This window comes from Argopecten irradians, chromosome 10, assembly GCF_041381155.1.
Source record: "Argopecten irradians isolate NY chromosome 10, Ai_NY, whole genome shotgun sequence".
Classification (NCBI taxonomy): domain Eukaryota; kingdom Metazoa; phylum Mollusca; class Bivalvia; order Pectinida; family Pectinidae; genus Argopecten; species Argopecten irradians.
The window spans coordinates 11725588-11751493 of NC_091143.1; the positions used below are offsets into that span (position 1 = coordinate 11725588).

Genomic DNA, 25906 nt, shown 5'->3' on the forward strand with positions numbered 1-25906 from the left:
AAACGCTTTTCCTCGATTGTATTATTTTATAATGAAATATTATCTGCTTGTAGCTTTATTTGTTTGCTGTTTACGAGTGCCTAGAGTAGGTGTAATTAAATTAGTTTGTTTAAAGATTATAAGATTTGTAGTTTGAAATGTTATATTTTTGTTGAACCTTAATTACTATTATGTAACAAGACGTTACTGAATCCAAATTGTAACTATAAAAAAAGAATTTGACAATCCACATTAGCTTATCTTTAGGCCTAATACTACACATGTATTATTATCATTCCCTGGAGAATTTAGAATAGCTAAATCAAATGTACATTTTCATACTTCGTCATCGTTCTCATTACCGCACTGTAGTTGAATATCACACGTCAGACGAAGAAACAGCGGAACAGTTAACATTGATTTACACAGGTCATCTTGTATTTGTTTGGAGTTCTCACTTAATTTTAGACCGTAACTCCGTGTGTTTTAACGTTTTATTTGTCATTGATAAAATTTTAATGTTTGCTTCCGTTCTCCGGAGGAAGAATATATATATACATTAAAAAGTATAAATATTCCTTCCACAAGTTTTCGGCCTCTTGGCCATCTTCAAGTACACAGAAACAAAGAAAGGTTAGATGAAATATATCTTGAACGTTTTGTAATGATGCCGTAGCAACAATAACGTCATAGATGATTAATGTTTGTTTCGGATACAAATTAGCTGTCTTAACTTCCCTCAAAACTTTCAATATTGGAACCAGTATCGACAAAGGCAGATTCCATTTGATTTACTATTATTGCTGTTGTTGATAAATCGTAAACAATACGATAACCTCAGGGATTATCCAATCCTGTCAACAAACTCCCTTACAAGTATGATTTAAATTCGCGAATTTCGCAACCCAAGAAAATTCGCGAAAATTTATCTCCAAGAATCGATATCTACATGACCTATATTGGTTGAAATGTTAATTCAAGATTTAAATCCGCGAATGTTAATTTTCGCGAATTTCGTTTAGAATGGAAATCACGAAATTAAGTAACCGCGAAGGAAAGCTGGTTTTCAGTAATATACATACGAAAACACAGTTTAAAGCTGTTAATCTGTACATGAAACATCATTATACATATTTATTTAGAAGGTCTTGAAGAGTGACAACACTAATATTGGCCCCACATGAAACGATCACCACCTTCTGACCTTTGAACTTTTCTGGATTAAACATATAGGCTCCAAGGGCTACGCCTGCCGCCCCCTCAACAATCTGAAACAGTAATAGTGATATTTTATCATCATTGAAACGTAATGATTTAAAATTACATTTTCTGATCACTCTTTGAAGATGTGCATCTTAAAAACAATATCTGATAAGTTACACATACATATATACTTTTTCAACTTCAAACGTAAAATAATGAATGAACCTTTAAAAAATAACCTCCAGCCGATTTATAAGGTGTTACACTTGTGGGTTTGCCGTAGTTGAAACCGTACGGTATGACGTAATAGACCGTGTGGTTATTTATTAACCGTACATAGTGTGCCGTAACTAATAGGGAACAACCAACTAAATGAAAAAAAAGACCTTCGAAATGTCCCCCGTATATCCAAGATTGAGCCCAGGATAGAATTTTACTCCGGCCGTTGATTGGCTGGCTAATTATGAATTTCAAAAGTAAAAATGTTTTCTGACAGGTAATTATTCCTAGATAACCATGATATAAATTTGGAAATCTAATTTGAGATTTAGGTTCAAAACATCAATTTTGATAATGAAAAGGTAAAAGCATTAGAATTTCAGGATTTTTTAGTGCAAAATGCGCGTGATTTCAGCATGGCTACCCTAGTTGGAGTTTGAGCTGAAGGACCCAAACTTTTTTCTCTATATAGTGTTATATGAGAACTTAGACTTTAATTACAGAACACAATAGCTACATGTAACTAATATTCCTTTGTTTGAATAATTCATTACAAAATTTTAATACGGTGTTTCTATGTAAAATTATTTAGTTGGTTGTTCTCTATACTACGGCTTACTACGGTATTTTTGAAATGCTGTCTACTACGGCAAGACGGCAAAATATGACCACACTATAACTGTATGAAAATAAAACCGCAATAGAAGGATATTTCGGGAAAAGGATGTTAAAAAGAGATATATAATGAAGTTTAGTCCATATTATATATAATGTGCATGTTTTGAAGGAATGTTTTATACAAATAATATGTTTATTTGATACGTCGTTGAAACGTAACTGATGGATGGTTTGTGATATGTTAAAGTTACAAGAACTAGACTAGGCTAACATTTAGTAATATGACAATATATGAGTGATAAAATATTAGTACTTTTTTAATTCCAGGTAAACAAACACACTTACAACGAATTAGTGTTTATACCGTAGTTATGTTCATAACCGTGTTTTAATATAGCTATTTCTCATTTTACTGTTGTACTGTCCTTTTTCGTTATATCTGCTTACCGTTATACATGTACCTTGCTCATTTTTAAAGAAACTTTTGCGATCAGGAGGTGACTACTTACTTACACGATAAACATGTGTGTCCAATAAATATCATGTATCTTGCATACTCATTAAAACATCAAGTTCAATTAAAATCTATTGATGACACAAAATAAAAAGATAAACCATTTGAAAGCTTAATGTGTCAACGTACAATTATTTGTTGATATCTAAGAACCTGTCAACTTTGACATATCAAGGTTCAACATACATTGTGATTTTGTGTTGTACCCTACCTTGTGGTGGTTCTGCGCCATGAAGACAACAGCCTTTCCTATTTGTTCCTCTGTCACTAACATCCACTCGTCCACGTAATCCCGACAAATCTCAAACGTCACCTACGAACAATAAAAGACAATATAAAACTCCACCTATAAATGCTTATGTATTCTTTTGTGGTACAATGTAATTTATCTATTTCCATAACATAGCTATCACAATTATCGTTCACCAAACTTAAGAACTCTCCAGACTTTTGTTGTGATATCTTGTATCGAATGTATGTATTATGTAAAGGTTTCAAAGAGTTGAAAATCTCTAACATGTTGCACAATTATAGTCGTCATTCTCCTCATCTTATTATTTGCAATATTCGAAAAAAGTAAATAGCAAATTGATACATATCAATTATAGACCTTTGTTGAGGTCAATATGGTGTTATATTGCCCAAGTAGTAGCCCGCGGTCATTATTTGAAATTATACGAGGGTATTATAACACCATATGGACCGAAACTATGGTCCTTAATTTTTATATTAGATATTATCATTTTAAATGTTTCCTTTGTGCTAAGTAGGTATAATATAGAAATGCATGGAGAATGGCTCGACTACATCTTCCCGAATAATTCGACGTCGGGGTATTATGACGTCATAATCGCAATACCGACTTGGGGTTGATGTCACAATAGGAATATCGACTCGGGTGTGACGTCACAATAGGGAATGTTGACTCTTTATTTCTAAATATGGAATTATTGAGTCATTATTCTTTCTAAAAATGGAAGCATCGAGTCGATATGCTAAATATCGCCCTCCACGTGACAGTGTATCAGCCAATGAGAGTGGCGAAAAATCGGAGCATATCTAATATATGTTATTAAGTACACCTTAAGTGATACAAACTCCTGTCCGACATTACCGAGTTTTCCTCTATAGCGCCTGATGTTCCGTCTGACAACGTATCGAAGGATTCTTCGTATATCAATTTCTTGGCTATAATGCTGGCGTGCATCACTTTAGATTTCTCTGGTGAGCAGCCGATAATCTAGATCAGAAGAATAAAAATGCGAATTGAATACACACTGTCTTTTAAATGTTTTGAGAATTTTAGATGAATTAATAAAAATGCTTTGATTTTCAAACAAAAATGTTATGACCTATGTTTTATTTTTGCAACTTTGAAACAAACATACACAGTAACGAATTGTTCTATATTCATTAGTGAGAAAACGTCAACATACACGCCAGAAATTATAGAAACTGACTCTTATTTTCGTTTTCTACCTTGATTGAAGGTTTCATTTGTTTCGCATATCTTGCTATTCCACCAATCAAGCCACCTCCTCCGACTGCTACTAATATAGTGTCAACTTCTGGTAGTTGTTCCATAATCTCAACACTTTACATCGAAATGAGAAAACAGTGAGTTACTTATGACATAAGGGTAATACATTTTTAACGTCTTTTTGACGGTTTTTATTTAGTAAACACCACAATTACTTTCTGGTTTATTACCTCCTGAAACAAAAATGTTTGAAGTTTTGTCATACTATATTGGAATAGTATTTTTGTTGAAAACATAAATACAAATGTATTCTGTCACCTTCTGTGAAGGTGGCCTTATTCATTCAATATCGTTGTTAAGTTGTTGCTTGTAAGTGTGTAGATGCATGAATAATAATATCATAACTTAAACTATTGACTTCCTAACTTTTTGGAAGTTTAACAAATCTTTTACAAATCAAATCGGATATTATTTACATGGAACGTGTATGCTATGATCCCTATATATTGCTAGTTGTTTGCTCAACACTTATAAGTCATAATAAAAGGTAATATGCTGGTTATATATCATTCTTGATATCTAAAGGCATTTGATTGGTCAGATGTTTTTTATCTCCTCAAACGCCTTCAATAATATTATGACATACTCCAGAGGTGAATATCACGACAGTGATAGTAACCCCTGGAATAATACGCCCACATCTTACCTTGTGGTTCCCTGTCCTGCAATGATATCGTAATCGTTATATGGGGAAATGAACTCCACGCCAGATTGCTGATTAAATAATACAACAAACAGATCATAAATACATGTCAGACAATATGTCGGTAACCTTATGTTAGGAAAGCTTTTTATCACTACTATCAATGACGATTAAATTACTGTAAATGCTCTTGTTTTACGGTAATTTTATTGCTTTTCGCGCTGTCTTTGGAACATTATTTTTCCGTGTTTCAGTGCTAAACTTCAAAATTAAGTATTTCCTACAACCATCAAATAGCGGTATAACCGAACTAATAATGATAATTCAGTTTTTTAGCATTTGCTGTTGAGTTAAAATAAATTCATGTGCAGTATTACAATGTACGAAACGGATGCATGAAACAGTGTAATTATTAAAAACATATTATGTATTTACTTCACGTATGGGGTGAGTACTAAAAGTATAGCATAATTCATTCAAACACATTAATTTGTAATAATTGTCTAGGTTTTAGCTAAATCATTACTTTTGGCTGTCGATAATCATGATATTTAATATTTTACATATTTAAGTGCATTTCGCGGGTAGATTATTTTTGCTGTGTTCCTGTTTATCCTGAAATCCGCAAATTCTAAAAACCAGCGATATATTTAGAAAATTCATTGACGAACAGAGAAACAATCGTTCTAAGAATAATCCACGACGTTGCCCTGTATAGATTAGCACGAAATATTGAACTCGCAAATTTTAATCGTGCTACAGTATATTGTAAACTGTAGTATTGAAAATATTTTTCAGAGGTTTTTTTTCATTAGAAAATTATTCCTTAAGATGCTCCATCGCCGACAGAGCATAGATGATATTCAACATTTGAACAATAATTGGTGTTTAATCGTGTATGTATATGCCTAATTAACACAAAAAATAATGTGAAATATTTTCTTTCGCCTTTGATGTTGTGCAATCAGTACTTCATTCCATATAGGATATAGTGCCACGGAATCTTTTCGGGATGCATTAATCACTTTTCATTTTTCATATTTTTAACTTGAAAAAAATAAGAAGCTCGAACTTTTCAATGGTGGTAATGGTGTAAATTAATTAATTTTTTAAGTAACTTAATCGTCTGCTCCTGTTTTTGATAGTGAAAAATACCATTTGTCAGTGGTTGAGCATTTTAATTATGAATTATCTTATTGAATATAAAACAATCCAAGAAATATTTTTACGTTTGCAACTTTCCTCCCCTCTATTTCAGCGTCCACACAATCCTCGCCGTAGAGAACGACAGTCGCACCTTGTCCTTCAAGTGACTTCCTTTTACCTTCGTCTACGTACTTTTGACAATACACCTTGAGTGGTATTCCGATTCTTTTACAAGCAGCTAGCTGTATAACGAAGTTTTAATACAATATAAAATCAAACCACATATATAAAGGCGACCTGAATCATTTATATCGCCTGCAATTATGTTTTCCGTATATTAATCACATCATTAAACAAACGCGAAGTAAAAACTGAACAGTCTAATCCCAATCTTAAATCGTAACGAATAGGTCGCTCAGCATAAAACGTGAAATTATTTCGCCCCGAAAATCTGTGCTTAAAAGAGTAACCGTTCTGTTCTCTATTGCAACGCTGTAATATCTATGTCAACTGTAATGTAATAAATAATATGTACAATTATTACAATTAATGTTATTTTACAGGAAGAAGAACTGTATTGTAAATTTGATGTTTTGTTGTATACAAAGTGTATACGCAGAATGTGTGTATGTTATGACGTCACACTTACACATCCCAGACCATGATTTCCTGATGAAGCAGTTATAACTCCTTTTTGTTTAACATCCGGGTCCTTTTCTGCTATCATTAACATCTTATTGAAGGCTCCCCTGGCTTTGGAGGACCCTGTAAGCTGTTCACTCTCTAAAAAGGTTGATACACATGTACATATACATGTACATTTTTATATATAATTTTAGACAAATTTAGGATGTGGTCATCATTTGGATTTTGGCTTATTTGGCGTTTTGCATTAAATCGACAAAATTATACTCTACATTCAGGCAATGTATGTCTGTGGTCCATTTCTGCTTTGCATTTTTAATAATGTTTGAAACTAATATTAGTATTTATTTGCAGCCAACCAGAAATATTAACACGATTTATTTTATATTCAATGAAATGTGTCAAGCGGTTCTGAAGGAGTTAATAGTCCAACTCATCACATGAGTTATCGACCTTTCTACTCTTATTTCTTGATATAACCTAGTGGTGACATATATTTACCTAGTTTGATATAGACATCACATTCCTCTGCTAGGTTACTTAGTCCGGGGGAGTACTCCAATGGTGTCTTCCTAACGTAAGGCTCTATCCTCCGCCGGGCCTGTAGGATCCCTGTCAGTAGGTCGGATGGATCAGGGGACGCCATTTCTGTAAACTAGATACACTACCAGGACCGATTTCGTTTATGCGGTTTGACCGATTAAACCAGCTCCTTTGTTTTTGAATTAATAAGACCTAATGAGTTTATATTGTTATCTGACAAGCCTTGACAAGGCCCTCGTAGGTCCTTATTAAAATCTGCAATCCCGTCAGGTTTTATACTTAATTACCTTAGCTACGAGTAAGATAGCATACAAGGTCGACCTCACGGCAGCAAATGACAGCTGGATGTAAAATACTGATAATGACGACTGAGACATGTGTGACACGTGTGTTATCACTGTAATGTAAACATGTAGAATTAGTTACACTGGATACAATATACGTGGATTTGGATCTAATGAAGTATTATACAACCACCAAGGGAAACCAGTGTTTAAACTCCATTTAGCTCCGTCCCTGAATACGTGGGTTTAACCGACGATGGTATAGAGCACTTGCTGAAGTAATGAAAATTGCTGTCAAAATGTGAATGTTGAATGTCATATGTCGAATTACACGCCATTCAAAACCGTTAGGAATTAGAAGATGATATCAAGGTCTGAATGTTGAATATGGAATGTCATGCTGCACATTATTCACAACGCTTATGCATTATGTCGAGCTGCACACCATTCAAAAGACGGCTCGTTAGCCAGTTATAGTTTTTGAAAAAGATCAATGTCGTATGTTTAGCTGTTCAATATTCAAAATTTAAATGTTGAATGCAGAATGTCCAGCTGCACATGCACATTATTCAAATTCTAAATGATTAATATCGAATGTCGAACTGCACAACATTTCATGCTGAAATGTCGCATGTCAAAATGCACATCAAAACCGCATCATATCATAACTTTGAATGTTGAATATCGAACGTCGAATGTCGTATGTCTAACCAACTTCACACAACCAAACACATTCCAATCTTTAAACGATTAAAGAGGTAACATATACTAGAAAAGAGTAACCTAGCCTTTGGTGTTGACAATTAAAACTGACAATGTAAGTGAAAAACGTACATTTGAGATTGAAAAAAGAGATATGACCCAACTTGCATTTCAGCTTTAAGTTCGCATTTTCCAATTAAGCTTGTTAATATTTTTCGGGGATGGACGGTCATGCTAATATAAAATAGTATTTTCATTAAATTAGTATAGTAGTTCTGGACAAAAAATTGCCTTTCGCCACTGGCGCGGGCCAAGGACCGGCATACAAGACTTCGGACCACAATGTGTAAGGCCGGCCTTAAACATTTCATTCACTGTGACTGCAGTGGACAATACTGACATACAGTGATGGTAACTACTCCACCTGGCATTAGAACTGATTTGAATCCAACATATATCCACATTGCAATGTACTCTAAGACTGAATTGTCCATTTAACCAACGACAAACCAAATCTCCATCTGATTCCTTATCATTGTTGTTGTTGATGAGTCGTAAACAATACGATAATGTTATAATATATATATACAAAAACACAATTTAAAGCTGTAAATCTTACTATACATATTTATTTAGCAGGTTTTGAAGCGTTACGACACTGATATTGGCTCCACATGAAATGATTACCACCTTTTGACCTTTAAACTTTTCTGGATTAAACATATAGGCTCCAAGGGCTACGCCTGCCGCCCCCTCGACAATCTGAAATCGTAAAAGTGATATTTTATTAGCAGTGAAATGACGTGCTGTAGAAAGTTTAAAAGAACAACTTTTGCATAGGCTTTGAAGTTTTGCATATATCATTTAGTTCCGGATGTTTTAAATGTAAGAAGTGTGAACAATTCATACAATAGCCGCCAACTGATTTAATGAATGAAATAGCATTTGCAACACAAAGAATTGGATACAAAAGTGAATTACATTGTATCCATGGTATATACTGAGCATGTTATGGTTTGTTTGTTTGTTTGTTTGATTAATTAACGTCCTATTAACAGCTATGGTCATGTAAGGACGGCCTCCCATGTATGCGATGTGTTGCGTGTATGTTGTGCGAGGTGCGTGTTTTAGGAGACTGCGGTATATTCATGTTGTGTCTTCTTGTATAGTGGAACTGTTGCCCTTTTTATAGTGCTATATCACTGAAGCATGCCGCCGAAGACACCAAGCAACACACCCCACCCGGTCACATTATACTGCCAACGGGCGAACCAGTCGTCCCACTCCCTGTATGCTGAGCGCTAAGCAGGAGCAGTAACTACCACATTTATAGGTTTTGGTGTGTCTCGGCCAGGGGACAGAACCCAGAGTCTTCCTCACAGGGGCGAACGCTCAACTCAAGGCCAAAAGTGAGGCACTGCCAAGGGAGGCATTAGGAAAGATAAGGTCAGTTAGGAAGAAGAGAAAAGATAAAATCCTAAATTTAGTCGCCTTTTACGATCATGCAATAGGGGCAGCAGGTACAATTCTAACGCCCTACCTGCAGGGCAGCATGTTATGGAGGAAATCGCTATGCAAATAATAGTACTATTTGACACATCATCGAAATATAATTGTTTTACTGTAGTCTTTTCTCTTCTCTTTTTGCACTGGTTTAGTTCGTTATGATAATTATAATTGGTCATCCTGATCTTTGAATATTCGAATATAATAATTCTAAAGGAAATTTTCCAAGAATGTAGCACATTTGGTATTAAGAGAATACTTACGTACATGATATGACTGTGTTTCTAATAACTATCATGTATTATGTAACGTCATTTACAAACATTGACTAAATGATACAAAATTATGAAAACCAATATTTACCAATGACTAAATGTATCCGGTTTCCCTAATGACTCGTTTATATCGAAGAATATGTCATTGTTGACATAACGAGATTGGACATAAATTGATTATTTATTGTTGTGCCTAACCTTGTGATGATTGCGTGCCATGAAGACAACAGCCTTTCCTATTTGTTCCTCTGTCACTAACATCCACTCGTCCACGTAATCCCGACAAATCTCAAACGTCACCTACGGACAATAAACTCCACTTATAAATGATTTGAAATTGCACGGAATTATTATGCATTCCCTATGCTAAGAGTGTCCTAATGGGAACCGGTCATACTGTTTAACATACATATGCAAACGATAAGCATATCACCATAATAGTGTGTTAATACCGATGAGGTATGTTGTACGAGATGGTACTGCTTGTAGCAATAGAGCACAAGTAAACGGCTTTATTTCTACATATCGTTAGGATTTTCTATTGTCTAATATATAATTAATAACATGTTTTACCCAGGGCAAAAATCACTTAAATGAAATAACCACTTAAAGTTTGCACAAGTATAGTAGCCTTTACCCTCATTTTATTATCTGTAATATTTGACAAATATGGAAAGAAAATGTGACAGTTTATTTACTACACATTGAAGACCACAAATTCGGGATAAATACTACCGAGTTTTCCTCTATAGCGCCCGATGTTCCGTCTGACAACGTATCGAAAGATTCCTCATATATCAATTTCTTAGCTTTAATGCTTGCGTGCATCACTTTAGATTTCTCTGATGAGCAGCCGATTATCTATATCAGTAGAACAAAAAATGACAGAAAATAAAAGTTGTTGAAAAAATTAACAATTTGAGATGAAAAAATAATAATACAAATATGCTGATTTTTCAAATAAAAGTGTTATAAATGATGTCGCTTTTAAACTGTACATGTATTTATGTTACAATTGTGAAAAAACGGTACTATACATTCTGTATGTTGCCTTGTCATATAGAGATATTAACGAAATATCATATATTTATCCGTACGAGAACGCTAAGATAGACGCTGAAAACAATAGAAAATGACTATCCACTCCGTTTGCTACCTTGACTGAAGGCTTCACTTGCTTAGCATATCTCGCCACTCCACTAATGAAGCCACCTCCCCGACTGATGCTAGTATGACATCAACTTCTGGTAGTTGTTCTATAATCTCAACACTTCACATGGAAATGAGAATGAAAGTGCCAATGAAGTTCCTAGCTATATACAAATATCAATTTTACATTGCTTGCATAAAGACAATAATGTGATTGTTCATTATGTTTGGTTATTGACGTTCTAATTGTGTGGTACTCATTTTTTGTAAATACAAAAGCAATGTAGTATCAACGGATGGCACATTTTTTCATTTTTCATTGAATAAAATATGCGGGGGTATAAAGTCATATTTGATTGGCTGAGCTAAAACATAAGCCTTAGTCTGTTCCATGATCCTGGAGCTAGATCTTATTATTTGTGAAGTCCGTCAAACTTTGATACATAAACTTTCGGATATCATTTGTGCTATACATTGCTAGGGGATTACTCAATAATGTATATTCCGTCTTCGGATATTGCAGGGTTACTTCCTCCCTTGTGGGTAGACATTAATTGCGACGTCACTATCTTCTGATCAATATTCATGTCATTTTCTCTTAAAAGTATGACATTATGCTTGCAAACACATGCATGACGTCACAAGCAATACCTACCTACAAGGACAGATAACTCTGTAATATGCAAATACAGATATTCCCCATTTCACCTGATCGTTCCATGTCCTGCAATGACGTCGTAATCGTTATATGGGGAAATGTACTCCACGCCACATTGCTGAATAAATAATAAAACAAACATATCAAAAATACATATCAAGAAAAATGTCGGTAACCTCTCTTATGAACGCTTTTTATCTTTGATATCTGTGACGATTTCAAAAAATATAAAAGTACTTATTTTAGCGATAGTTTTATTTTAGCATTTTTCACGTTGTCTTTGAAGCGCTAATTCATGTACAGCGATAAACTTTGCATAATATTATTAAAGGTATTGAACACCAAATAGCAAATATTTATAAACGCGCTAATAGCAATTTATAGTTTTTCGCGTTTGCGCTAAATTATGACAGTTTTACTATAAATACGTTTACAGTATAACGAAACGGGTATATGATAAATTCAGATACCAATACAGAGAAGGTTTTAGGCTATGAATTACAACTGATCCCCCACCCTGGCAAATATAATATTATTCACTGGAACATATTATTTTTAAGGGTGTCTTAGCTTAGCTATAATCACGGTTTCACTGAAGTCCGCGTAATCTAAACAGTACAGAAATATTACATGTAAGAAATTATTTGACGTACCAACGACAATTGTTCAAAGAATTTTATGAATGTGTGAATCCCCAAATTTATTCTCCGCGAATATGACCAGTATATAGATAACCGCAAAATATAAACCCCACGAATTTAACGCGTTATACAATATATTGTAAACGTAACAGTGAAATATCATTTAGCGCTTTTTCCAATATAAATTTTCATTAAACCATATCTTATTGTATTTGTTTTCTGTATTTGGATTGCTTTATGCGTTGCAACTAGTATGACTCGAGTTTTTCCTGATATTATCAACTTTCAAGAAATGTTTTACGTTTGCAACTTTCCTCCCTTCTATTTCAGCATCCACACAATCCTCGCCATAGAGAACGACAGTCGCGCCTTGTTCTTCTAGCGATTTTCTTTTACTGGCGTTTGCGTACTTTTGACAGTACACCTTGAGTGGTATTCCAATCCTTTTACAAGCTGCTAACTGCAATAGAGTCGATATAATACCAAAGTTTTAATACATTTTAATACAAGATCAAAATATATAATAAGCCAAACTACATATTTGAAGGCGACCTAGAAAAACTATAAACCAACTAACTGTAAACCAACTTTCGTTCGCGTGCGATTTATTCTCGCGATCCAAGTAAGTATCTCCGCGAACATATATCTATATCATCGATACTGATAGAGACGTCCAGTCAATCTGCGAATGTTAAACTTCGCGAACTTGTTTTGCAAAAAAAAAGTAGAAAAAATAAGTAGCCGCGAAAGAAAGTTTGTGTACAGTATATCGCGTGCGATTATTTTTCGCGTATTGGAAATCCCAAAAATAAATTGCCACGAAATAATGAAGCACAAGCCTACATCCTGGCATTAAATCTTTCTGAATGCTGAATGGGTCGTTCAGGAGAAAAACGAGAAATTAAAACACCACGAAAATAAGTTGGTTTACAGAAACCAAACCACGTGGTTCAAAAGAGTAACCGCTCTCTGCTACATCACAATGTTGTACATATCTAAGTTGACATAAATGTAATTAGCCGTATCTCAAATACAATTTATGTAAGAATCGGAAGATTCAGAAAATAAAAAGCTCATTAAAATTACTTTTTTTACTATTGCAAGAAACATCCACTTGTTTTCACTCAGCGATTAATGCTTTTTACATTATTGTGAAACTGTTTTTAAGCATAAGCCAAGAAAGGCGTTATCAATTAGAATTATATTTATACAAATACCATGAATGTTATTTTGTACTGTACATATTTTTGTTCAATAACAAAGTGTCTACATTTAGAATATGGATATGTTATGACGTCATACTTACACATCCCAGACCATGATTCCCTGATGATGCGGTTATAACTCCTTTTTGTTTAACATCCGGGTCCTTTTCTGCTATCATTAACATCTTATTGAAGGCTCCCCTGACTTTGAAGGACCCTGTAATCTGTTCACTCTCTGAAAAAATAAAAATAAATAGTTTTGAACATATGTAATACCTGCTTATATAAGATATGCTCTGATTTTCAACAATTTTCATTTGCTAATACATGTACATTGTCACATGGCGTTCAATATACAGCATATTAACTTAAGTGTTTCCATGTTTAGAAACACCGAGTCAATAATCCTTTTGTGAACTTCATTGCACGAACATTGCATTATTCAGGGTGGCGTTCTTTGACCAACGCATTTTTTAAAATTAATATGCATATTTGAGATTTTTTTTCTTATTATTTCTTCTTTACCATGATTCACCTTTTTAAGTTAATAGAAACCGATGAGTCAGCATATTGGTCATAATAGTAACTACAAAAGGTGTAAGGATGAATTACCTCCCCATTTGTGATCCATTGCATAACACAGTTGTGACCTACATTTGTATATTTACCCAATTTGATATAGACATCACATCTCTCTGCTAGGTTACTTAGTCCGGGGGAGTACTCCAATGGTGTCTTCCTAACGTAAGGCTCTATCCTCCGCCGGGCCTGTAGGATCCCTGTCAGTAGGTCGGGTGGATCAGGGGACGCCATTTCTGTAACCTAGATACACTACCAGGACCGATTTCGTTTATGCGGTTTGACCGATTGAACCATGTAGTTCGTTTAAGAATTATTAACATCCTTTCGGTTTTTATATTGTAGAGCCTTGACATGTCAGTCATATGCCCGTATCAGCATCTACAGACCCGTCAGGAATTATACCTGAAATTATTTTACAAACGGTTCAACCAGTCCAACCGTATAAACGAAACGGCCTAGCTATAGTAGTTACGATGAGTAAGATAGCATACAACGTCGACTTCACAATTCAGGATGTAAACTAGCGATGCATGTAATGACAACTGACACATGTGTAACACATGTGTTATCACTGTAAAGTACACATACATTCACACTCCAGATGCAATTTATGCGGATTCGAATCTAATGAAGTATGTATAAATCAGCATGATGGGATTCTACATTGTTTAAGCTCCACTGTGCTCTGTCACATTGTAGGCTGATACGTGGGTATAACCGGCGATAAGGTATAGTGCATTTTCTGAATTAATAAAAAAATATACATACCTTTGTGTTTACGTACCTTGTTAGACGCTATAGGCACTTTCCTGGGACAAAAGTGACATCGCCGTGTCAGTGGGTTTATGCTAGTCATCAAATGTTGAAAAGGTATAGACTATGATAAAATCTTCTCACCTCTTAAATTACCAACACATATAAATTAATCATCCTCGATACTCCAGGGGTTCCGATCACTTACGATCTTTAATATCTCTTGTTCTTTGGTGCATATCAAAAGCACCGTATAACGGTACTCTGTGGTTTGCTTTGTGGCTTTGATGTTAGGCGTCGCTCTCTGTGTAGTCTTCAAAGGACATCTTTGCAGACCTGTGATTGGTTCAGCTGTTTTCCACTGAGATGCCTCCAATTTCCTGGAGTATCGAGGATGATGTATAAGTGAAATATGAAATCCTTGAATGACGGACAAGGTCGATGAAAAGCATATCAACGTCTGTAGACATCTGTCCATGCTATGTCTATACAAAAAATCAAGCATGTATATATGTTTATAAGACTCTTTCATATGTGGATATGAAGGATAGGGATATTCTACCAGAGGGTCACAAAATGTTGTAAAACCCGAAGCTTGCCGAGGGTTTTACAACATTTTGTGATCCCGAGGGTACAATATCCCTATCTTCATATCCACTTATGAAAGAGTATTTTCTCTCATACATCAACGTTTAATTGCAACTTTACTACTACGACTTTCCGCCATTTTAAAATGAATTCGAAAAAAAAGATCAGTAAGTGCAAATCATTTCTCCGTGCATGATAATTGCGTGATATTTTCAACGCAAATTCTATTGTTTTTATCTTTTAAAGTTTATACAGCATAGTGTCTGAAAAAAATGTTGAAATATTACCGAGAAATTAGTAATTTTGTTGACGCCGTGATGTCACGTGTCTTTATTGCACGGGTTGTCATGCAATTCAGCTTCAGGCGACATGAGTGTATTGCCCTAGACCAGCCAGTATTACACGTGTATGTATGAGAGAAAAAGTTATATATTTCATGGGAATTTCACTGTAACGATATGTCGCTTAAACATGTGATATTTTAACACGTGTTTCCTTCGTTTTAATTCGATTGAATGACCGAACGAAGGAAGGAACAAACGCATTCACGAAAGAAAGAAATTACTAGCGTAAGAACAAAAGAAAAAAGGAACGTACGACTGAAATAAAGAACGACCGAACGGAAAAAATGATGATTATATATATCCAGCTGGTGTCCTTGTGTCCTTCCCTCCGTCTGTTAACTTGCCTGTGCAAACGTCCTTACGAACAGACAGAACAGACACTACATATGAAAACGAGCGAACGGAAAAAATATTCATTAGGTCAGACAAACAAACACGAACAAATATATCAATGGACAGACAGACGGACAGATAAATGAACAAATCACGGTGACATTATCTATATTAATTACGCATCAATCAAATGGCACACACGACCAAACGTAAGTCCAGTCTTTGATAAAAATAAATACTTTTTAGAACTTTCATCGTCATGTTGGCGACTCTCTTTGTTCTTATGCAGTTTTGTAAAAGTAATACATATCTTTGGTTTCAGTTATTAGCCGGCGTGTGTAAAATAACTTGCTAGTAAGTAAAATGGTCAAAATTTAGAAATTATTTAATTTCAGCGAAAATTGATAAGTAGCGTCTTATTTCCACTAGTCAAAATCATTGTCTATTTACATGACAAAAATCATCGCGCTCCTTACGATGGAAAATGACACACTACTTATTGCACGAATTCTCATCAGTCGTGACTTAAATTCCGTATTATTCGAAAGCCACACAATAACTAAGCTATACTTAGGTCATCTAGTGAAGTAATTATATAAGGAGCTAACTCTAACTCAATAACAAGGCAAGGTATAGTTTGACTCACTTACTCACTCCCTCACTCTCTCCCTCTATCACCTCCTACTCTTTTTTCTATATTTCGGGGTATTCCAAAAGAACAACTACTACTGAAGGGCGTATCCTTTTAGAAAATACATACAGAAGTAGGATCTTCTAACATATGGTCATATCTATCAGAGTCGAATTATCCAGAGGAAAGTCTACAAACGTAGATGTAAGTGTAGTATTAGTACATTGTAACAACCAACGTTTGTATGAGGGCAAACCTACGGGAAGACCAATCAGGGTTTAGGGGAGCTTTGATTACACCTTGGTACATTGCGCACCTGTGTCTGATTAAAAAGTACAGTTTCATATTTAAAATTTATTATATGAATGGAAACGTCGAACTTTCTAAAGATTTCAATAACACACTACTTATTTCTTTTTCGCTCATAAATTCAACTATTTTGATAGAATATAGTTTTCTATTTTCTGAGAATTCAAAAATAAATTACCTTTTTAATTTTGCGTAAAATAAGGAAGTTTTTTATGTTCATTTATTTCTCTGTAAGTAGATGGTAAATAACTCTGTACCTACTTGTATATTCTATTATGGCCCTTTCCGGAGGGAACTGTTCTCCTATAGTGTTGTCTGGTGAAGGACTTTACCTCGCCAGACAACACTATAGAAGAACTGTTCTCGAGGGAAAAAGCCATAATAGATTTAGTACGTCACATGACATTCATTATGACGTCATATATTTGGTCGCGTGCTTATTCCCGAGGGACTATACTTTAGTATTCCTAATTTGCAGATTGCAGAGCTATCTGCACTTGCGGGTAGGTATTGATTGTGGCGTCATGTGTTTGTGAGCGTAACGTCATACTTTTCGGAAAAAAATTGCGTGAATTGCGCTCACAAAATAATGACGTAACAATCGATACCTACCTGCAAGGGAGCTAACTCTGTAATATGCAAAGACGGAATAGTTCCCGTAGTCAGGTATAGTCTCCCGTAGTCAAGAAGGACAGAGAACTGTCACAAAAAAGACCATGGCTGTTATCCAATCGCATTCCTAGAAATTATCATGTGATGTACTTATTTATAGTGAGGACACGAATTACAGTTAATCCGCTTATCGATAAGTACAGCTCCGTGTTAATTACCGCCGTCGACAGTGACAGTTGACTAAATGCGTACAGGTACCGCTGTATGTGTAAAATAGCTCTACTTATATACAAGTATACAAATGCTACAAAGTAAAACATTAGTTTATTGTTTTAATGTCTGCTGAAACGCTTAACAAACCACCAAGCACCTCGGTATACATACGTTCATTCGTTCATTCATTTATTCGTCCGTCAGTCCGTTCTTTCAAACATTCTTTTGATTAATCAATCAGGTGTTTTTTTTTCAAAACCACATAAATTTATATGATACATACATAAATATTTACGTACCTGTTGATTTTCTATAAACGGTACTGATCGACTAATCCAATTCCATATACACCCCCACCCAAATGTGTTTAGAAACATTTTTTTTCCAATATGCATGTTTGTTTCAGAAATAATCTCCATAGGCTTCTATTACTGATACAATGTACATGTAGAATCTATATCCGAAAATTGAGTTTACGTTTATCATTAACGGTAAAGTCAAAATCATACGCAACCAGATAAATATGCATAATCAGTTAAAATGTTGTCTCCGAAATACACTATGTAGAAATAACACATGTTCTAGGCGTTATATTTGTTCTTAAATGAAAATTATGGTCACTGTTAATTAATGCGTATTTCGGGGTCCATTATTCATGAAATCAACACGTGTTTGAATTTTAACAATGAGTTTGGTAGCTCGCCCTTACAGTTGTAATAGGACGTTTTATATTCATTATCTACCGGAATGACTCCATATAAAAAAAAGTGGAAACTACACTGTATTGGTACAGGGTGTTTCGGAACCTTTTCCTGACTTTAAACTGTTGTAACCTCTTCACGAAAAATCATATTTGCACGAATTAAGACATATTATATGTAAAGCAAGCGATACCACCCTTTGTTGGAATATAATAATGAATAGCTAGGCTTTCACAATAAAATATTATGATGTTATTTATGATATTACTAAAACAATGATATACTGTTTTTACCAATGTACATTCGATCCCAAAGACTGTGGTAAAAATCATTATTTCAATGATGAAACTGTATCAGAAATGATTTTTGAGCAGGTAAATGTACATAAAACCTTACAAAGAAACAAGGGATTGTTTTTCTTACATCAATTCTACATATTTAATCTTTTGCAATATATTATCACAGAATAAATGATACAATCTGGCATATCATTGACTAAAGTCCAGATGATCATATTACTCATACAGATGCCGTTATTTACGAAACCTTTTGAAATTACTAAAGTTTGTTAAATGTATCATATGAACTACACGTCAGTGGCGTAGGAAGATGAAACGTAATGGGGGGGCAAAGGTCCTCAATATTTTGTAACCCCCTCCCCCCCGCGCCGCACCTACAGGAGGAGATTAATTCAACACACAACCATATATACTTTATATACGTTTTTTCATATATATATCATTAAATAAAATCCTTCTACACATTTATAGACAGTGGGGTCGCTAAAAGGAAATTAACGAATACGCAAATTGGCCGAATTAGCGTGTGAGCGCCGAAGGCGCGAGATTTTGGGGTCGGGGGGGTCGACCCCGGGAAAGATATTACGATTTAGAATGGCTGAGATGAGTTTTACAATGTATTTTGATGATTTTGCGAGTGCCAGAAAGCGCGAGATTTTGGTGTTTGGGGGGTTCGGGGGGTTCCCCCGAGAACAAACATCAACGATTTAGAATGGCTAAGATGAATTTTACGATACATTTAAGGATTGATTGTCAATTTTGTTGCTTGCATTGACTGATGAAGAAAGTTAATCTCGTGCAAATGAAGTGAACTGCGAAGCAGTTCATGTAACATTTGCACGAGATTAACTTTCTTCATCAGTCAATGCAAGCAACAAAATTGATAATCAATCCTTATATTTACGTTAACCAATTTAAATATCCCGCTTTTGAAAAAAGTCAAATTATATGTATTCGGTATAAGATTATTATACAATTTGCAACATTGTACCAGTTATCGTACATGTATGTACAGCTACGGAACAGCCGCCAGTCAGTTCTTTTCGTCACCAAGGCAACATAAAATGTAGTTCCGAAAATAACTTCATTCTTTTGCGCGTTGTTACAATTAAAAACGGCGATTTTGAAATATTGTTTTTGATATACAGGAATTAATGGCTTAAATTGTATCATAAAAACATGATCATGTAGCTTCAAATAAAAAAAATACTGCGCAGTACTAGCAGTGTAATCCGGTTGCTCGATTTAGCAGGGGTCCGGTTTTGAAGAAAATGACGATTGTGGTGAAAATGCTGAATAGTTGGTATCTAAACATAATCAAATCTTTTAAAAATCAATTGCGATTGTTATGGAATGTACATGAATGTTGTATTTCCGTCTGGTAATTGTTTGTAGCTGGCAGTTAAATGTTTATTAACTAAACCTGTTGTGAAATCCAACCCCTGTGTCTATGGTATGCGATGCAGTCCAAGAACCATGCTTCAGGGGCTCAATAAAAACGTGTTAAAATGTGGGATTTAGTCGCAGATCACTGGAAGACTTGTGTGTTATTCTTGAAATGTGATAACTTCTCTGTCAACTGGAGTTTTAGGATTAAAATTCTGTATAAAGTAAGTAGAGAAACATTGATTTGAAATGTTGGTGGTTTCCAACGACCCTCGAATGCCGTGGGTTTTGACACTCGCAGAATCGTTTCGTTAGGCTTATGTCACTGAAATCAGCCTGTTTGGTATTTGAGCGTATTTTTATGGAATCTATCGTTTCTAAGCTTACATGTATGTCACCGGTTCACATATAGATCTATATATTGTACACATTATCCTAACTATTTGCGTTTGATTATGCCTACTTCGATGAGTGATGAACATCGCTGCGCTCAGTAGCCTATGTTCAGCATTTTCCGGGGCTTGAGCCTAAGTCATCGTTTCTTCAAAATACGTGTAAAATATCTGTAATATCATATTACTAACAATTTCTAATATCACTTTATCAAACATTTCTGTCTGTGTTTCTAAATGTACAGCGATAGGCCACATCCCAGAAAGTTCATTCAAAACTGAAGCGGCGTAAAACTAGGTTAAAATGTAAACAATGTATTCTCACGCTGGTTAGAGGTCAGCGCGTGACCAAGCATCTTCATTGGGAAATGAAGTGATCGGAGTTTACTAGTTTCATTGAGGCGGAGCGAAGTGAAAATGTAAATATTTTATAATAAATAATAATGAATTAATTGTCTTACTAAGACACATAAACAAAGTAATCTTTTAAGAGAAAATGGGTGGGAGGGGGGGGGGGCAAAAAAGACATGGTTGCCCCCCGTCCTGGGGAACGGGGGGGGGCAGTTGTCCCCCTGCTCCCCCTGCTCCCCCCGCTTCCTACGCCCTGCACGTGATACATTGCACCTGTAAGTACCTACACATCAATCAAATTGTATGGATGTCCATGTCTACAATTTATATCTGAACCTTTCTGCGTTTCTGAAATACCGTGTATGATAGCAATACTTTTCATCGTGTTAATAAATATCCCCGCATGGTAAGATTAAGATGGAGGTCGAGATAGAGAATCTCAATTTCGGACATCTATATTAAAATGTCAAACAAGAGAGTTCACAACAACATAACAACAGATATTATACCGCCGCTTTGATATAGTCTACCTTTGCTGGGTTATTTAGATGAAATCATCACTGAGTAGCTTTAAATGAAGTAGGAGTTGTGTCCCTTTGTACATATATGTCAATTTATCTCATGATTTCGCAAGGTGGCGTCAAAACACTAACAAGTGTTTGTGTCTCTATATGGCTATCATAAAGCTAGAATTTGTGATACCGGACATTCGCCCTTTTTGTATATTGGCCATTGGTTATCAATGATGACACCCATAGCCACTAGTGGAACAGCGGTAATACTCTTGTGTGGTGACATGCCTTGAAGATCCACATGCACATGCTGTTTAAATTGTGATGTCATGTTAGGTACGACAAGCTGTTTCCGATGAAATGTTAATTGTACGATTTCAATCAAAATTGTTAACACGGACTTTTGGAACACTTACTATTTAATGGCTATAGTATATGACCGTAGTAGCCCTTAGTTATTCATAATTTGAAAATACTAGCGTAGACAATGGTTTAAAACGGTTATAACTACCAAAGCAAGAAATAGTACATACCAGAACAAGTGAGGATTATTGCCTATGCCACAGAAATCAAAGTGTACATTTGATGAGAGTATATTCTTATTAGTTTTCTTCTTTCATACCCCAATAATCTTTGATAACGGTACCATTAGGTGAACAGTCGGTACCATTGGTAAACAGTCGGCACAATTGTTATACAGTCGGTATCATTGTTATACACATTCGGCAAAGATATAGTCCTAGCTGATTCTTTGGAGTTATCTTCCTTTGCTATGAAGCACCCCTCTGCTCTATTCCAGCTCTCCGACAAACCCTCTCTCCTAAAAACCTTCCGAAGCAAGAGCCATAACATTCTCAGCAGTCTTGGGCAGTTCTTGTAAATCTTATATGGTACGCTGCTGGGTCCAGGTGCTGATCCTGCTCGTGCCTTCTGGATTACTACGGGAACCCAAAATAGCTTCGGCTCGCTCTGACCTCTCTTATCTTTGTATTCTCTACCAGATCTTCCGCTCTCCTAGGATCACTGTAGGTTTTCCTCAGATGACTTCCTCCTTTGAGCATGTCAACATTTCTGATTTCTTGCTCCCACAGAGCTTATTCACGAACTGGAATGGGTTTGCCACAATACTTGCCCCTCTTCCTGCTTCTCTCTTTCCAATTTCTTCTATTCGTTTTTTCTCCTGTCAGTGTCTTGAGTCTTTCCCTGAGTCCTTGCGTCAGTTTGATGAGAGCTGGTTTCTGGACGTCTGTTGATTCTTTGAATATTTCTCCAAAGCTCCCTTCTGATGTTGCCAATTTCCATCTCTCTTCTATTTCCCCAGTCCCTGGTATTACAATTTGATGGAGTGGAGAGTTTATCGCTTATATTTTGGGTATATTTGATTTTAGCATGTTTACATTATAATAGTATTAACACATTTGTTACGTATGCGACGAAATTTTGACCACTGTGTCCCGCTAGGACTACGTTCGGCTTATATAGAAAATAGTTTGATTTCCGAATAAACTTTAACCAGCATGGTGTTTGCTTCTGGTATAAATTTTAGAGATAAGATCATACATATTTATGAGCATCCAATGCTTATCTGAAATTTTCCTGTCATTACGATTTCAAGATATTGCTCATGCAGAATGATATGACTGTATTCCTCATGAGAAATTAAGACAATTTAGAAGAACTAGAAGAACAATGGTCATTATATGTGCCTAAGAGCAAGCTCTTTTTTCAAACCTTCAAATTATTTCTACGATCAATTTTTTTGAACCCTTTGTTTGACCCCGTTTGACCCTCTCGCAAACTTGTGACTTTGATGATATAGTGTGAAAAAACGAGCGCTACGCACACTTTGTGCAGCGAATGGTTATGAAGTTATGAGCGTTTAAATTGCTTCGAAAACAAGTATTTTTTCACATCTGTGACCTTGACCTGGAACGTTATCGTACGAAATTGAACGTGCGTTTCAAGAACTAGTCTATGTACAAAGCATGTCCAAAGTTAAGAGTCATACCTCGTTCCGTTCGTGAGATATCCAGGTAGCAAGATTTGTGGAAATAAAGAAAGAAGTGAAAAAAAAAATAATAAGAAGAAGAAAAAGAACAATAAAAATAGGTATTTTAATCCGAAATAGAAATCCATGATTATAATTATTTTTGTTGCTAGACCGTAAAGATATAATAAGTTGAAACTTCAATAACAAGATTATTTTTCAACTCACGATCACGAACATTATCCGTTGTAAGTAATCTTGATTATCTTATTCATATATTCATTTTTGGCTATCTCCTTTACTAATATCAATCTTGTGAATGTCTTGTAGAAAATAACATAAAGCTCAATGGCGTATGAAAGTTTATCAAAATTATATCGGCCATAACTGTGTGTAAATAATGACGTGTTGTTTTTTCTTCTGTAAATTGAAAACCATGGACTTTGAAGAATTAAGCTGTGGAAATCATTCAATTTAACGGACATACCTGTATGATGTATTATAAGCATTTGTAACAACATACAATGTATTCATTAAAATAGTTCTGTTTGGTGATGCTTTATGTATGTTTAAACTAAATCACATCAGAAAGAGTCACATTAATAACAATTACCAATATTGTTATCAAAATGCAAAAATAATGACCACAGATTGACAGCTTCATTTGACCATGTATACTGATTTTACTGCAGTATGTATTCGTCGATATGTTTAACTCCTTGACAGTTCTATACTTGTTGATTGAGGCGATTCATCTCTTCAACAGATCTTTTATCTGTAGTCCCATTGTTTATACTCGCCACAGACCTCTGTGTCGTTCTTGGAGGCAAAATATGCCTTGATAAAGAACCGTGTGGGTGTTGACGTCTGTGTAAAAAAAAGAGGATGGAACTATTACTACGAATAAATTAATATTCAATATATCCCTGGTTCAATTGTAATGGATGTTTTCTAATTTTGCTGCTTTGCCTGCATGTTAACCAACCTTAATATGCATAAATATGTCTAGTTTTTTTGTTTTTTGTTGTTGTTGTTTTTGTTTTTTTAATATTTACTGAGAAACATAGGCATTTCAGATACGTATTAAGCAATAATATAAAGATTGTTCAAGGATGTCGTTACGGTTACCAAACGCACAAAATTTCCACATTTATCTTATGATATTGTATCTGGGATGTATTCGATGATTGGCATTCAACAATTAATCCACAGATTGCAATAAAACGATAGAAAGTAAAAAATAATAGAACGTAAATACATGTATAATACTAATAAATGGTAAACGATAAAGCTTATTATGCGTGAACTTATTTTCCCGTGTAGTAATATTTGCGTATTTTGCGAACGATACAATTTGGGAAAAAGACAACACTACGAAAAATGATTCAACTAAAAGTACTTGTATGAACATTATGAGCGGTTGACCTGTAAATATTAAATATCAAATTGCAGTGATAATGTCAATGGGTTTGAAAACGTGAACATTACAGTAGCCAGACATGACAAGTAACATACAGTAGCCAAAACCATGAGAGTACCTCTACTTTCAGAGATGAGTGTATATTGACATCATTTTGGATAACTTTTAAAGTCTGAACACGAAGTTTGCAAGTTTAAAACAAAAATCGGTGTTTTACCTCTTTTAATTATACTTAAGGCGATATACACAAAAAAAGAGATTATTTAACGTTTAAATATGAATATATTTTAAAAAAAATATATGAATTACATGTTTCATGTAGTCACTTTATATGATCATTAAAAGCATTGGGACCTCCCAGCATAGGATATTTGGACTACGAAATTAACAACATAGGGATCTAGTCAAAACACCACATAGGAACCATCCTCGATACTCCAGGGGTTCCGATCACTTACGATCTATACACCCCTGGACTATCTCTTAGTAAAACTGGAGGCAACAGAACAGAACAGGTAATTTAGTCGTTTGATGTACATCAAAAGAGCCGTATAACGGTACACTGTGGTTGACTATGTGGCTTTGATGTTAGGCGTCGCCCTCTCTGTAGTCTTCAAACGAAATCTTTGCTAGCCTGTGATTGGTCAAATGTTTTCCGCTGAGCTGCCTTCAATTTCAACATGAGATAGTCCAGGAGTGTAGAGATCGTAAGTGATCGGAACCCCTGGAGTATCGAGGATGCATAGGGACATAAATACAATAAAAAGCTGCATTCGACAAAATTGAGACATGTTATTGTGCAAGAACGTCCGAAATATTAGGTAAAAAACATCTTTAGAAAATATAACACGTTTGATGAGAGCAATATTGGGCTTGTTTGTTCAAAAGAAACAAAATTACATCCAATGGAATTCTTACTTGTGTAAAATAATATTCTCTTGTTTATTCGCAGCTCGGGCATCTCTGTTTTTGGGTGGCAATATGGACACTGGCACATCGCTGGTATGTTGTCGGGGTCTAAAA

General features: G+C 35.1%; 2 protein-coding genes and 1 pseudogene across 5 annotated transcripts in view; all 3 read right to left on the reverse strand.

The window, feature by feature from the left end:
- Window positions 1-1071: 1071 nt before the first annotated feature.
- On the reverse strand, window positions 1072-7705 carry LOC138333124 (L-threonine ammonia-lyase-like). Its single transcript, XM_069281266.1, has 8 exons — window positions 7009-7705; window positions 6512-6645; window positions 5946-6104; window positions 4720-4787; window positions 4013-4127; window positions 3648-3773; window positions 2745-2846; window positions 1072-1247 (listed from the first exon to the last, which is right to left on the reverse strand). The coding sequence occupies exons 1-8, from the start codon at window positions 7151-7153 to the stop codon at window positions 1104-1106; spliced, it is 993 nt and encodes a 330-aa protein (XP_069137367.1). The 5' UTR covers window positions 7154-7705; the 3' UTR covers window positions 1072-1103.
- A 949-nt stretch (window positions 7706-8654) lies between these two features.
- On the reverse strand, window positions 8655-14730 carry LOC138333125 (L-threonine ammonia-lyase-like; annotated as a pseudogene).
- Window positions 14731-23571: 8841 nt separating this feature from the next.
- LOC138333120 (uncharacterized) overlaps window positions 23572-25906 on the reverse strand; it is a 29799-nt gene continuing 27464 nt past the window's right edge. For all 4 annotated transcript variants that reach the window (XM_069281258.1, XM_069281256.1, XM_069281259.1 and 1 more), the window contains 2 exons: window positions 25802-25900; window positions 23572-24330 (listed from right to left, as the gene is read on the reverse strand). In XM_069281258.1, coding sequence (XP_069137359.1) covers window positions 24192-24330; window positions 25802-25900 — 238 coding nt within the window. In that variant the 3' untranslated portion in view covers window positions 23572-24191. The remainder of the gene's footprint in view (window positions 24331-25801; window positions 25901-25906) is intronic.

Coding starts and splice junctions, on each gene's coding strand:
- LOC138333124 (XM_069281266.1), bottom strand. CDS start 7,153: ATGGCGTCCCCTGATCCATCCGACCTACTGACAGGGATCCTACAGGCC. Junction 6,105..6,511: donor GAAATCATGGTCTGGGATGT/GTAAGTGTGACG, acceptor TTCGTTATACAG/CTAGCTGCTTGTAAAAGAAT. Junction 1,248..2,744: donor TGGCGCAGAACCACCACAAG/GTAGGGTACAAC, acceptor TTACTGTTTCAG/ATTGTTGAGGGGGCGGCAGG.